This window comes from Pithys albifrons, chromosome 26 (genome assembly GCF_047495875.1).
Source record: "Pithys albifrons albifrons isolate INPA30051 chromosome 26, PitAlb_v1, whole genome shotgun sequence".
NCBI classification, from domain to species: domain Eukaryota; kingdom Metazoa; phylum Chordata; class Aves; order Passeriformes; family Thamnophilidae; genus Pithys; species Pithys albifrons.
This window is the reverse complement of record NC_092483.1, coordinates 6,466,648-6,481,655: the sequence shown is the minus strand read 5'-3', so window position 1 is coordinate 6,481,655 and position 15,008 is coordinate 6,466,648. Positions and strand designations below refer to the sequence as shown.

Genomic DNA, 15,008 nt, shown 5'->3' with positions numbered 1-15,008 from the left:
AAACCAAGATTGGTTCACACAAAAGGTATGGCCTAGAATACCTGCCCATGTAAAAAGTGGACCTTGTTATTTAGGCAAGCTGACCAAATTTACACAATCAATACAAGAGCATGTTAAGTGGTCTAGTCCTCAAGCTGAGGAAAACACCATAGAACATTGGAGTGATACAGGAAATTTGCTAGCATCAGTGTTTTCCCCAGTTAGTGTAGACAGAGCATTACGTTTGGTACGAATGCTTAACTATTGGGTGCAGGAACAACTAAACATCATTGCCAAAATGCTTAATGATTTCTCAACAGATGCTAATAAGATAGAACAAGCAGTATTACAAAATAGAGAAGCCCTAAGGTTTTTGTTGATGATTCATGGTTACCAATGTGATGAGTTTGAAGAGATATGTTCCACAGAATTAAGCAAACACTCCAAAGAAGCACAAGCAGTGAAAAATAATTTTGACAAGCTAACAGTTAACATTTCTCCTTTAAAGAAATGGGTTCATTCCCTGAGCCTAATCAGCTAGCAAGAAGCAGCACTAATACAAGGAGTATTAATTCTAGTTGTTATTATGATTTGTTTGATTGTTCTTATTTGTAGGACTAGTCATTAACTGTCCAATCAAACAAGAACAGTCCAGTTCAAGTAAGCATGTTGTTTAGTCTGTATCTCCAGGTTACAAACAAATCCTGAAAGCTGAAAGTTTGAAATTCTGTTAATTTTCAGTTAAAGTGCAGTTTTGAGCTTATTGCACTGCCAAGTTGCCCAGCAGGCTGTAGGGGTAAAGACACCTGTCACCTCAGCTGCTAAACATTTTCTGCAGAATGTAAGTGGTTATGTTTAGCCTTTGTGAATTTTCTCTGTAAATTCACACTTGTTTCCACACAGCATTACTGCTTTACCAAGAGTGTATAAAATGACTGAGACTCGAGGCTATTCTCAGACCTCTGTAGTGGCCACACAGAAGTTTTGAGAATTGACCTTGAAATATTGCATAAGAAGATTTAGCTCAGCTGGACTGAACTTGCTTCTTTGCAAAGTAAAGTCACTCTGCACTCTTGGACACTTTGCATAAAATTTAATAAAATCTGTAGTTTTGTTTACAGTGGTTTGTGAGGTGACGACTGCACAAAAAGACCACAATTTCACACGTGAAAGAAAAGTTTCTTGTTTTGCACTAGTTGTAAGTTTGTAAATTCCAAGCATACATGTCTTAGTCATGTATTAGTTTGTGTTAGTTTACAAAAGTTACTGTACCTCCGTCCAAAGGTCTATTTTAAAAAGAGAGGGGGAGGTAGGGATGTGTAACCCGCAAAATACCCTGTTAAGTCTTGAATTAGTAAAATCTAAGATTTTCAAAATGTTTTTTCTCAATTTTCAAGTTTTCAGCTTTTCAGTTCAAGTTGCAATATGCACGAGTCTAGGTAGTATCCTAATGGTAACAATTTCCCCGTTGGATAAGTTAGCTAAGGAGCTAAGATTTAAAATTACAGTGTTATTATGTGTATTATGTTGTTTGCATTTTTGCTTTGTTCTTTGAAACAAAAGGGGGAGATGTTGCCGCCCCTGATTTTGGTGGGTCTGAAGGACCACCCTATAAGTTTAATTTTCACCTTAAAAGGACATGTTTCCAGCCTCAACCTATGGAATCAGACCATTGTACCTGGGGCGGGGTCACTTAAGGTGATATATACCTGTATTTTTGAATAAACTTTGACCTTGCTTGGACATCATATTGGTGTGTGCGGTCTCACTAGAGCCTGGTCTGCAACAAGAGAGTCTCTTGACTCTGTAGAACTTGAGGTCATTAACAATAAAGTTGAGTGCCTGTGGACCAGAATCAGGGGAAAGGCCAACCAGACTGACATCCTGGTCGGAGTCTGTTATAGGCCACCCAACCAGGATGATGAAGGGGATGAATTATTCTACAAGCAGCTGGCAGATGTCTCAAAATCTCCAGCCCTTGTTCTTGTGGGTGACTTTAACCTGCCAGATATCTGCTGGGAGCTTAATACTGCAGAGAAGAGGCAGTCTAGGAGGTTCCTGGAGTGTATAGAGGACAATTTCCTGCTTCAGCTGGTAAATGAACCTACTAGGGGTGGGGCCCTGCTAGATCTGCTGTTTAGAAACAGAGAGGGGCTGGTGGGAGATGTTGTAGTCAGAGGCTGTCTGGGGCACAGTGACCATGCAGTAGAGTTTTCAATACTCAGGGATGTGAGGAGAGCCATAAATAAAACTTCTATGCTGGACTTCCGGAGGGCAGATTTCGGCCTATTCAGAAGACTGGTTCAGAGCATACCCTGGGAAACAACCCTTGAAAATAAGGGGGTACAGGAGGGATGGACGTACTTCAAGAAGGAAGTCTTGAGTGCACAGGAACGGGCTGTCCCAGTGTGCCGAAAGGCCAGCCTGTGGGGAAGACAACCAGCTTGGTTGAACAGGGATATTCTGAAGGAAATCAGGGGAAAAAGGAGAGCTTACTGACTGTCGAAGAAAGGGCTGGCTACTCATGAAGAGTTTAGAGACTTAGTTAGGTCTTGTAGAAAGAAAATTAGGGAGAAAAAAGTGCAATTTGAAATAAATTTGGCTACTTCTGTTAGGAACAACAAAAAGTGCTTCTATAAATACATCAATAACAAAAGGAGGGGCAAGGAAAACCTCCATTCTTTGCTAGACTCAAGGGGAAACATAGTTAATCAGGATGGAGAAGGCTGAGGTACTTAACACCTACTTTGCCTCAGTTTTCACCAGCAAGACAGGTGGCCCTCAGGACAACAGGCCTTTGGAGCTGATAGACAATGACAGGAAGCTGAATAACCCCCCTAAATTCCAGGAGGATACACTTAGTGATTTACTGAAACACTTGGATCCTCAGAAGTCAATGGGACCATGTTGTTACAGTAAAATCAAAAGTGAGCAATTCACATCTATAGAAAAACCCTGTGAGTGAGCTATCAGCCAGAGGCAGCAAGGAGCTCAGCTGCTGCTGGCTGATAGGGAGGAGGTTACTCCCCAAGAACTCACATAGTAGGAATTCACAGGACTCTGCAGGTGCACGAAAACCACCAGGATGAAATAATATAAACATGGGACTTGTGAGAGATAGGCTTTAACCAATTGAAGTATCTGGCGTGGTGGTAACTCTTTTAGCCAATAAGCTGTAGTCCTAACCCTATATAAACTGTGTGCTTTGTGTAATAAAAGGTCTTCACTATAAACTTCATAAGCTTGTTGGTGTAGTCCAGTTCCTCTGCCATTTATAAATTGTTTACTTTAGGACCAGATGGGATCCACCCTAGGGTAATGAGGGAGCTGGTAGAAGAGCTTGCCAAGCCGCTCTCCATCATCTTCCAACAGTCCTGGCTCTCTGGGGAGGTCCCAGATGATTGGAAGTTGGCAAATGTTACACCAATCCACAAAAAGGGCTGCAAGGAGTATCCGGGAAACTACAGGCCTGTCAGCCTGACCTCGGTGCCTGGCAAGGTTATGGAGCAGATCATCCTGAGTGTGATCACACAGCACCTACAGGATAGGCAAGGACTCAGACCCAGCCAGCATGGATTTAGGAAGGACAGGTCCTGTCTGACAAACCTGATCTCCTTTTATGATCAGGTGACCCACCTGGTGGATGAGGGAAAGGCTGTGGATGTGGTCTATCTGGACCTCAGCAAGGCCTTTGACACTGTCTCCCACAGCATACTGCTGGAAAAGCTGGTAGTCCATGGCTTGGACAGGGGCACTCTGTGCTGGGTTAAGAGCTGGCTGGATGTCCGGGCCCAGAGAGTGCTGGTGAATGGGGCTGTGTTCAGCTGGCGGCCGGTCAACAGTGGTGTCCCCCAGGAATCCGTGTTGGGCCCAGCTTTGTTTAACATCTTTATTGATGATTTAGATGAGGGGATTGAGTCCATCATTAGCAAGTTTGCAGATGACACCTAGTTGGGAGGGAGTGTCGACCTGCTGGAAGGAAGGAGGGCTCTGCAGAGGGATCTGGATAGACTTGAGAGATGGGCTGATTCCAATGGGATGGGGTTTAACAAAGCCAAGTGCCGGGTCCTGCACTTTGGCCACAACAACCCCATGCAGCGCAACAGGCTGGGCATAGAGTGGCTGGAGAGCAGCCAGGCAGAAAGGGATCTGGGGGTACTAATTGACAGGAAGCTCAACATGAGCCAACAGTATGCCCAGGTGGCCAAGAAGGCCAATGGGATCCTGTCCTGTATCAAAAATAGTGTGGCCAGCAGGACCAGAGAAGTGATCCTTCCCCTGTACTCTGCGTTGGTGAGGCCACACCTTGAGTATTGTGTTCAATTCTGGGCCCCTCAGTTCAGGAAAGATATTGAGGTGCTGGAGCAGGTCCAGAGAGGAGCGATGAGGCTGGTGAAGGGACTGGAGCACAAGTCCTGTGAGGAAAGGCTGAGGGACCTGTGTTTGTTTAGCCTGCAGAAGAGGAGGCTCAGGGGGTACCTTATCACTCTCTACAACTACCTGAAAGGATGTTGTAGCTGAGTGGGGATTGGTCTCTTCTCTCAGGCAACCAACAGTAGGACAAGAGGGCATGGACTTAGGCTCTGCCAAGGGAGGTTTAGGTTGGATATCAGGAAGAAGTTCTTTACAGAGAGAGTGGTCAGGCTTTGGAATGGCTTGCCCAGGGAGGTGGTGGATTCTCCGATCTTGGAGGTTTTTAAGGTGAGAGTGGACGTGGCACCGAGTGCCATGATCTAGTAATCAAAGTGGGGTTGGATTAAGGGTTGGACTTCACGATCTCGGAGGTCTTTTCCAACCCAACTGATTCTATGATTCTATGATATAGAGCTCTTTGTAATAGATCTTACTTTATAGGGAAATCTAAAAAACAGAAGAAATACAAACTGAATTAGTAAATGACATGGTGGTATTGACACATAAAAATTAGGATGTGCATTTTACATGGTGCATCTCTGTACTGTCAAGTCCAAAAAAGCATTAAAAAAATTCTAAACAAACCTGGTGGAGCTATGAGATTTTCTTGAAGAGCTATAGCTTCTTGGGGGTGTTGTGGAACTCTTCTCTTTCTTCTTTTTATCATCTCTCTCTTTTTCTCTTTCTTGCTCCTTCTTCTCCTTCTCATGTTTCTCCTTTTCTTTGTCTCTGTCTTTCGCTTTTTGCCCTTTGTCCTTATCTCCCTCCTTGTCCTTAATCTTATCTATGTCCTTGTCCCTCTCTTTCGTAACAGCATCTTTTTCCTTGTTCTGGTCTACCTCTTCTCTGTCTTTTTCCTTCTCATTATCTTTGTCCTTTCCCCTGTTCTTGTCTCTGTCCCTATCTTTGTCCACATCCTTGTCCCTGTCTCTTTCCCTATCCTTGTCTCTGACTCTCTCTCGATCTTTATGCCGCTCTTTCTCTCTCTCCAGGTCCTTATCCTTGTCCTTATCCTTGTTTCTCTCTTTATCTTGTTCTCTTTCCCTTTCTTTGTCTTTTTCCCAGTTTCTCTCCTTCTCTTTGTCTCGGTCTCTCTCCTTTTCTTTGGTCTTTTCTTTTTCCTTGACCTTTTCTTTGTCTCTTTTCTTGTCTCTGTGAAAAGCCAAACACAAATCCATTAATTAATATTTGAGCTTTCCAATAAAAATAGTAACTAACTCTTTAGCACACATTAATTTTTCAAGAGAAAAAATGTGTTTCTGTTGAAAAATAGTAATTATTCAAATTTTTCATTTGTCACCCCTGTTCACCATGAGGGAGAGGCTATTAAATAGGAAAAATTCGGAAATCGAATTGGGGAAGGGGGGGCAAAAATCAAATCAAACTGTGATGTTCAAAGTGATATTATTACACTTTGACAGAATATGTCTTTTCACCTCACAGCTCTGTTACCACACATACATAAATTTTCTACATTTTGTCAGGAGAGAGACAAACTTTACAATTTGTAAATCCGTTCTTTACTAAATATGTATCCATGAAAAATGGACTGCAGATGAACCACTCCCACGTGAATAATGACAGCTGACCGAACTGAAGTCTTTATTCTACAATGTTCTCTCATAAATATCTTGTAACTGCTTGGAAATCCAACATCAGTTAATACAGAGAAACAAAAACACAGGGATAAAATGTCACCACATTCCCTCAAAAGGTAGATGTAAGGTCAAAACTCAATCAAGACAATTTAATTATCTGTAATGTCATTAGGAATTTGAAAATTATTGAAAAATCAATAAGACCATAAAAATAGAAGCAAGGTAACAGAACAAGTCAGCTTCTTTGGGATAGGGAGAATGATACATGTTCAAAAAAACAGTGAGAAAAATTCCATTGGATGTTCTAGTAGTCAAGCCAAACACAAATTTATTAATCATAGAATCATGGAATATCCTGAGTTGGAAGGGACCCACTAGGATCATCAAAGTCCAACTCCTGGCCCTGCACAAGACAATCCCGAGAATCACACACATGCCTGAGAGCATTGCCCAAATGCTTCTTGAACTCTGGCAGGCTATGTGCTGTGACCAATTTCCTGGGGAGCCTGATCAAGTGCCCAATCACCCTCTGGGTGAAGAATCTTTTCCTGATATCCAACCTAAACCTCCCCTGACACAGCTTCGTGCTGTTCCCCTCAGGTCCTGTCACTGGTTGCCAGAGAGAAAAGATCGGTGCCTGCCTCTCAGCTTTGAGAGCAAGCTGTAGACTGCGATGAGGTCTCCCCTCAGCCTCCTCCAGGCTGAAAAAGCCAATTGACCTCAACCGCTCCTTGTATGGCTTCCCCTCTAGATCCTTTATCATCTTTGTAGCCCTCCTTTGGATGCTTTCAAATAGGTTTATATCTGTCTTACATTATGGTGCCCAAAACAGCACGCATTTAGATCACAGCTTTGACTGAAAGATTACATTTTGGTAAAGGATTATTTGGAAGTATGAGACTCTGAACCATCTTTCTAACAAAGGAGACACGTGAATCCTAGACCTGCCTCTAGGACATATATATATATATATATATATATATATATATATATATATATATATACAACCTCCACCTTTCTTCATTGGAAAAAGTGTTTTGGCTACTAATAAATAGTAGGCTTGTTTCATGGTCTGTGACCTGAAGACTTAGGTTCCCAACAGGTTTTGGCAAATACCTCTTTAGATGTCTCACAGAAGAAATGTAAGATCATGAAGATTGAAAGAGAAAAGAGACCCAAAAAAACCCTAGTTTTGTGAAATTTCTAATTCTGCTTTGCAAAATGTTGTTTGCATAGCAAGGCCACTTAACTCATGGAACAGCATGAAGTGATGGAGTTGCTTTCTTCTCGTACGTACTGTCTAGCAATTATAGAGACCAGTGTACCATGGATTAGAAGCCATACATTGAAGTAAGCTAGACACTTCAACAGGATGAAATGGTAAAGATCCAAGATTTTGGAGAGTTAAAGCCAAGATTTTACAAGTTTGACAGGTCATGTCATTGAACAAAGAAAAGGCAGAAGTCCAACAGTGATGAAGACACTTCCAAGACCACCCGAGGGATGAAGTCAAGAGACCACCACCCAAATTCAAAGCCAAAGAAAGAAAAGCTCTGCCCAAGATTTCGCCCAGTCACTAATATGGAAATTGGAAGGTGTTGACTATGAACGTAAGACTATAAATGGCTCATTTTACACAAACAAGTCAGGCAAGTGTTTGCCCAGACAAAAAGCTTCTTATCACTTATTTATTTCAAAGTGGGTTTTGCTATCAAAGATGAATCAGCACACAATCCCTGCAATAGCAAGGGGTTTCACAATGACCCAAGACACATTTTCCAGTTATTTATCACAGGGATTTCATTGGATTTGCCCCTTCCAGTGAGTAGATATCTCAAGAAGCTCCAGACAACAGTAACAGAGTCTAAAGGATCCATCAATGAAGCCCAGCTATGTAGCCTACTTCCAACTGCTCCCACTGAGGTCCACAGATCTGCAGTTCTCTTTCCTACAAAACTTTTTTCCTCAGAAAACAAGAGACAACTGCACAACCTAAGTATGAAGCTCCCTTTAAATGAGTCAGGGGAATTAAAGAGATGAAACAGAAAGAAAAGTACCGAGGCTTCTGTTCATGAAGCTACTTTTACAGGCACTTTTGTTTTGTGAACATTCACTATTTTACCCCTCAGAAAATTACATTATCATCCAATGAGATAAAGGAATTCTTTTTTTTAATTTCACAGTTCAATAAGTAGACAATCAGACTTAAAAATTAATAGACTAGGTAAAATATGGGTGTATTAGATGCTGAAATGTGTCACATAACAGACATATGCATTTGTGCCTACAGCAGTGTATGACCAATATGAAATAGTCAAAGGCAAAAATAAAATCCCATGCACAAAAACTTTATACATGTTCTGAGAATGCAGGATCAAGTTCAGCTTGAATCCAAACTATAACTGTTGACAAGGCTGAAGAAGCATCATCCACTTTTTTGGTAGCACAGGTGTGGGATGATATCCCTGATAACCTCCTGATCAGTTACAGGAAACACCTCAGCCCCTGGAGGGGTATTCCCAAAAACCATTGTTGGATGATAATAGGCTACACAAGAACGGACAAAGAAACCCCAATGGCTTCCAGAAAGTGCTCAAGCCAGACTGATAGGATTAACCAAGAATGGAGTGTTATGGAAATAGCATGGCCTTTCTTTGCTACCTCCTATGGAGACACAGGGAGCCAACCCTTAGGCCTAAGTCATCTGTCTATCATCCCAAAACTATTATTGACTATAGTCACTCAAACTGCCTAAGGAAAAAAAGTATAAAAAGAGATTGGACATGAGCAAAAACCAGGGAGAAATGCCATCATCTCTGAGGGGATAATCAGTGAGTTGCCCTGTCTCCTCCCCCCTAGTTTGGACAATGTAGGGGTGAGCAACCATGTATTCTGTTTTCCTATGCCTTATACTCTTATAATGCCTATCACCTTATACTTTACCTTATACCCCTATACCTTATACCCTTATAGATTACCATCTTTTACTTTTACCCTATAGCTACCTTATTTAACAATCTTACCTTGCTATATCTTTTATTATCTTTATTTCATAGACACCTTAACTGTACTTTGCAACTAATTTTACCTTGCCTTACACCTCGTAACTCACTGGGTATCCTTATCTACCTTATACTTTATAATAGATTAACATCTTTCACCTCTACCCCAAAGAAACCTTATCTACTAATTATACTTTGCTACTTTGGTAATTATACTTTGACTAATTTTACCTTGCCCTACACTTTGTATCTTACCTGTTATATAGCTTACTTTTTATTTGTTGTTTTGTTTTGTTGCACTGTACTTTACTGCTGACTCGTCATTAGTGGTTTCCTTTAAGGTGTGCAGTCCCTTATCTTAGTTCCTTTAAAATGTGTGTTAGTGGGAAGTGGCTATATTCTTTTTGCTTTGTGTTAACTAGTGTGTTTAGATTTTGTTCTAGTCTTGGTGAATTGATCTGTTGGGGGGGGGGGAGGGGAGGTTGTTTGAGTTTTGTATTGTTGCTGGAGGTTTGTATTGAGGCTTAGGTTTTTGTGCTGTTTTGCGGAGTGTGTTTCTGGTTTTGGATTTTTCTTATGAGTTAAGTGCAACCATGCAGATTAAACGTTATCACTGACAAAATGACCCATATAGTAATTGTTACATACTTGTATTAATAAAAGTTATTTCGGGAACTGCTAAGTTAGTCCAGTTTGTTTGTGGTGCTGGCAGCCTTATAACATCTAAGAGAACTTTACAGAAAAGGTTCTCTCTTGCTATTAAGTGGAGTCTCATATCAGAGTATCAAAAGTCCTTCCAGACAGTGAATCTGTCTAGCAAAGGGTCTCTTTAGGTGAGATGCAGACAGACTGTTTTGGGCTTTAAAACGCTTTGATATTCTGAGGACACTTAGGCTACACAGAATATAACTAATTCATTGGTTCAAGTCCGGCAATTAAAGTTACTTAATTTTAATCAGCTTGATGTTGGTATAAAGGTAGAGTAGACTTTGCCATCAAACTTTAGGTACCTCAGCGTTGTGGTTTAAACCCTGTTGTGGTAGTTTTAGTTAGGCCTTACTGTTGGTAGGACTCAATTTAGTAGGCCCTGAGATGTGCTACGTAGATATGAAGAGACAAGTGTCACCTGATTGAAGCAGAGCAAAACCCAGAACCTAAAGAGTTGTGTAAAATAACCCTTAAAAGGTAGTTAAGACAGGAAAGTACCCAACATTTAGACAAGCCAGGCATGAGGAATTACCCAAAGAGATGAGGCTTGAGACTCATCCAAAACAGGATAAAATATGCATACTTAGATATATAACAGAACAGACTGACCTAAAGAAAGAAGATAAGAAACTCAAAGCACCATTTTTGGCAAAGCCCATCTTAAAGTCAGCAAAACCCAAGCAAAGCTGAAAAGTTCACTGAGGATGAGGAGCAGAAATATGACCACTGCCAGATGAAGTAACAGGATCTCCCACCAGAATATTCCTCAAAAAGACAACCATGCCCCTGACTCTGCCTGCTATGAATAGTATAACTATGTGTTGCAATATTATAATTATGTGTTGCAATAATATGAATATTCATGTAGAAATGTTGCAATCTCTCACAGAATATGTATAATTACTGTGGCTTTGCACTGTTGACTTTGGAACTCTATTTCCAGATATTAATCGGAGAGTTCCCCAACGTTGCACCAATAAATACCTTTGGTGTTTATTGACCAAAATTCTGTCTCTAAACAGTTTTATTCTGCCTCTTTGGGCATCATAATTTGGCGAGCCGGGCAGGAGAGTCGGCTCCACCTGTGCTGGAATCCGGGAGTCTGGGGACGCTGAGGGGACCCACGACCGAATTTTCTGTCGACAGTCTCCCCAACCCCTTGGCTTCATGCACCGTTGGACAAGAACTTCCTGAAGGATTAAAAGGTATTTGTAACTATATTCAAAATAGAGGAATATTACTGTAAAGATAAACGGGACGTGGGGGACGCCCCCAGAACTGGTGGTTCAAGTCCCCAGGTTCTGAGTTCCGTGGGGGTTTGAGTTCTTCTAAAAATGTGGGTTTGAGTCCCACAGAGGAATGTAGGTTTGAGTCCCACAAAAACAGTGGCCACAGAGCTATTAAGGGTTAACATGTTATAAGCTGTATGTTGTGTGTAATTTTGTTAATTGTTGTGTGTGATTTTGTTATAAGTTGTATGGTGAATGTAATCCTGTTAATTGTGGTAGTTTAATTGTTTCAAACTGCTATGTGTCATCTGGGAGGGCATTAAGCACTTCTAGATTGCTGCTAACTTCTGATCAGAAGTGCCTTTGTGAAACTGTCATTTTCTATGTTGTCTGTAGGGAAAAATTTGAACTTAGAAGTTTATGTGCACAACCCAGCCCATGGCAAGGGAAACAGGGCCCCTGCATCTTTAAGCCTGCTTCAAGAAGAGCAGTAAACAATAGAAAGAATGCGGCAGCCGTTAGAAGAAGCAGGTAAACACATTGATACAGAAGGGCATAGATTTGAGAAAAGTACCAATCCCGTTGTGTGGTAAACCAAGCACACCCTAGCCATTGACCAATAATATTCCTGTACTATTCGTGGACTCAGTATGCGATATGTGTGTGTGTAATATAAACAATAAATCAGAGCACTGATGATACTTCTATGAAGGACACATCTTTGACTCTCATGCCCAAACCCTCGGGAGCTCAAAAAATATCGACATTTTTTTAGTTGTCTGTATAGTTCCTTCTAGATATGAGATAGGCTTAGTATTGTCATTTTTGATGGGGAAGGATACTGAAAAACTAACAGTGGATGGACACAGCTCCTCGAAACCACAGATTAAAATCTGTCCACTTTGCGACTATTCATTATATATAGTTGCTAGGTGTAATTATTGCAATAAGGTAATCTTTGGGGCAAACTGCGAGCCAGGAATATCTTATATAAAGTGTGACCATTGCTTTTTGAATCAAGCTGTTATGGGTTTAGCCAGGTGGGCCTAAATTTAGGTTTTAAAGTTCAGCTAGGCCTGGGAATTGTCAGCTGACTTGAGCTGGGCTGAGCTAGCTAACAGCTGACTTCTTCTAGCCAATAATATTGTATTCCATACCATATTGCATCATCTCAAAAGGGGTAAGAGCTGGTGTGTGGGTGTGGCTTGGGCAGTTGCTTCACAGCTGTGGTGCCAGCAAGACACTCTGCTGTCCCAGGAGGGATGGGGAGGCCCAAGCCCAGAGCACCGGCTTAACATCATGTTATCTGAGGGAAGTAAAATGTTTGTTCTTAGCTTTTCTCTCTGCTTAAGTCTGTCTCTGAAGAACCAACTTCTCTAGAATGATTTGTAGTTAAAATGGTAGAACGTGTGTTTACTGGGAAGTGGGAAGTTATTTCTTGTTATACATAACTTGTGTAAGTGTGTGTTATATTGTAGTATCCTCTTAATTTTCTCCTTTCTGTATAAATACATGTAGTTAGTTTCAGCATAGACCTGGCTTTGGAAGTTTTTTTTTTTTCCCTCTCTCCCTCTTCTTTTCCCCTTAGCTGGCTGGGGGGAGGAGGAACCCTTTTCACCCTGTCCTGGACAGTTGGCATTTTGCCAGCTCAACCCAGGACACAAGCTTTAAGGGAAGTTAAGTGGGTGGAATATTTTTGTGAAAGAACTCGAAGCTTAGTCTTTGTCCAAATACATCCAGATCTGTTGTAATTTAGGAGAAACACATTTTTATAGCTTCAAAACAACAAAAATCGAAGGACCATCAGAAGACCAGTATTTCGCGGTCCACAGCAACATCTTGTGACTTCTCCCGGTAACACAGAATTATAAATCTAATATTGAGTGTGCAAAAGAGTGGAAGAGTGAGTGAGACGCAGTCTAACTGTGAAGCAAGTGAGGAGTCCCGATCCACGGTTCCGCATCCTTCGCGAGAAGGCCAGCTGGAGATGGACGAAGTGATTGATAATTCTAAGCCCCTGATTGTCTAAGCTGCGGGGAAATAAAAAAACTACTGAAATTGTGATAATGGGTTGTCCCCAGAACAAAGAAATTAAGGAAATAGACTTAAAAACTCCCCTAGGGTGTATCCTAAAGCACTGGAAAGAACTGGGAGGGGTTCCAGGTGGAAACATAAGCAAAAAGAAGCTGCTTAAATATTGCCAGGACTGGTGGCCCTTATATACTCTAGATGAGGGAGAAAAGTGGCCACCAGAAGGAAGCCTCAATTATAATACAATTTTACAGCTCATGCTGTTCCTCTGTAGATTACAAAAATGGGATGAAACAATGTATTGTGATATGTTTTTCACCTTAAGAGATAAACCAGAGTGGCAGAGAGACTGTGGAATAAATATCCCACCCCAGGACCCTTTAGTGTTAGCATTACAGAGGGATCAGAAGAAATCTAGTCAAAGAACGCTGCTGTGATGCCTGTAGCGTTGGCAAACGGTGTCTTAAATATATATAGAGAAAAGACAGTGACAGTGAAAAAGAAAGCTTTACAGATTTAAAAGACCTAATACAAAGGTTTCAAGCATTCAAGGCTTCCACAAGAGCAGATGCAGCAAAGGACACTCCCACAACACCAGGTGTAGCAGTAAAGCGAGATAGTGTGGAGTATGAAACTCCAGGTGAAACAACACAGGAAAAGGGTAAAACAGAAACGGCCAACATGACAGAAATCAAGACACCACCGAAAACACCAGAGATAGTAAGAAGGCCAGGAGATAAGACAGACACCGAGAGCTTAGTGGAAAACACTACAGTGCCGAGGGAGCCTAAGAAGCAAGATGTAGATTGCAAAACCCAAAGAAGGACAAAAGAGAAGACAACCGAGAGCCTGAAAGGAGATATGGCAATGCCGAGCATAACACTAAAACGAGATAGAATAGAATACAGAACTCCAAAAAGAGCAACGATGCCCAGCCTGGTAGAAAGCAGTAGCGATAGTGACGACCCAAAAGAGGGAGAAAGTCACCCATATCAAACTAGGGCAATAAAACAAAAAATCAGTAAAGGGAAGGCAGGAAGAGGAGCTGATACCCAGCCCTGGGTGGTTGCACCTCTTAGACAGGTAATGAACCTCAAAGGAGAGCAAGGGAGAATAAAGGTACCCTTCTCCTCAGGTGACTTAGATAGATGGAAAGAGACTGTAAAAAGTTTCAGAGAAAACCCGGAGAGTATAGCCCAAAGATTTGAACTAATAGCCAGGAATCAGGATATCGATTGGGAAGATATAGACCTTCTACTAAATGCACTCACTCCTACCGAGAAAGATTTAGTATTGAACGCGGCAAGGACATATGCACGATCCTTGCATGGAAATCTAATAGATATTTTCCCAAGGGATGATCCAGGATGGGACATTAACCATCCAGAACAATACGAATTGTTGAGGCAATATAGAGATATAATTGGAGAAGGTTTGAGAAATGCGATACCCAAGGCAATAAATTGGGATGCTTTATATGAGACTAGGCAAAAGACAGGGGAATCACCCTCAGATTACTTAGATAGACTCAGAGTAGCAATGAGACGATAATGTCCTAGTTCAGCAGGAGGGACCAGCTAACCCTGTGTGGGGGTGATCAAAGCTGTGTATTCTACCCCCTCTATTCATTCCCCAAGGTCAATGGGCCATTAGCAGCAGCTGCCCAGGGAGTCATTAGCACCTTCACACCCAGCCTGAGGGGGCGGAGCTGCTAATGGGCCATCAACAGCTCAACACCCCCTGGCTCCCAGAGTTAATCACCCATTGTGTGAGTCCCCGCCCAGGGGGAGGGACTGAGTGCTCCCTGAGGGTACATAAGTGGTGGGTAAGAAGACCTCGGGAACCTCTCGTCGGATCCAGAGTAGCAGCAGGACCTTGACAGGAGGAGATCACCGCTCTCGCCCAGGCCACAGCCCTCGCCTGCACCAACAGGTTTTTCTTTTCCTTTTGCTCTGGACTGGGGGGAGCCACAGGGGTCTCAGCACAAGGGCAAACAAACCCCCTTGGGTTCGTGCCCCAGGACACTGGGTTATACTGCTGGGGTATTG

General features: G+C 42.0%; 1 protein-coding gene across 1 annotated transcript in view; it reads right to left on the bottom strand.

Moving 5' to 3' along the window:
- The window catches only part of LOC139683031 (splicing regulatory glutamine/lysine-rich protein 1-like), a 74,326-nt gene that overhangs the window by 36,576 nt on the left and 22,742 nt on the right, over positions 1 to 15,008 (bottom strand). The window contains exon 3 of the mRNA XM_071577736.1: positions 4,978 to 5,544. Within this exon, the coding sequence (XP_071433837.1) occupies positions 4,978 to 5,544 (567 nt within the window). The remainder of the gene's footprint in view (positions 1 to 4,977; positions 5,545 to 15,008) is intronic.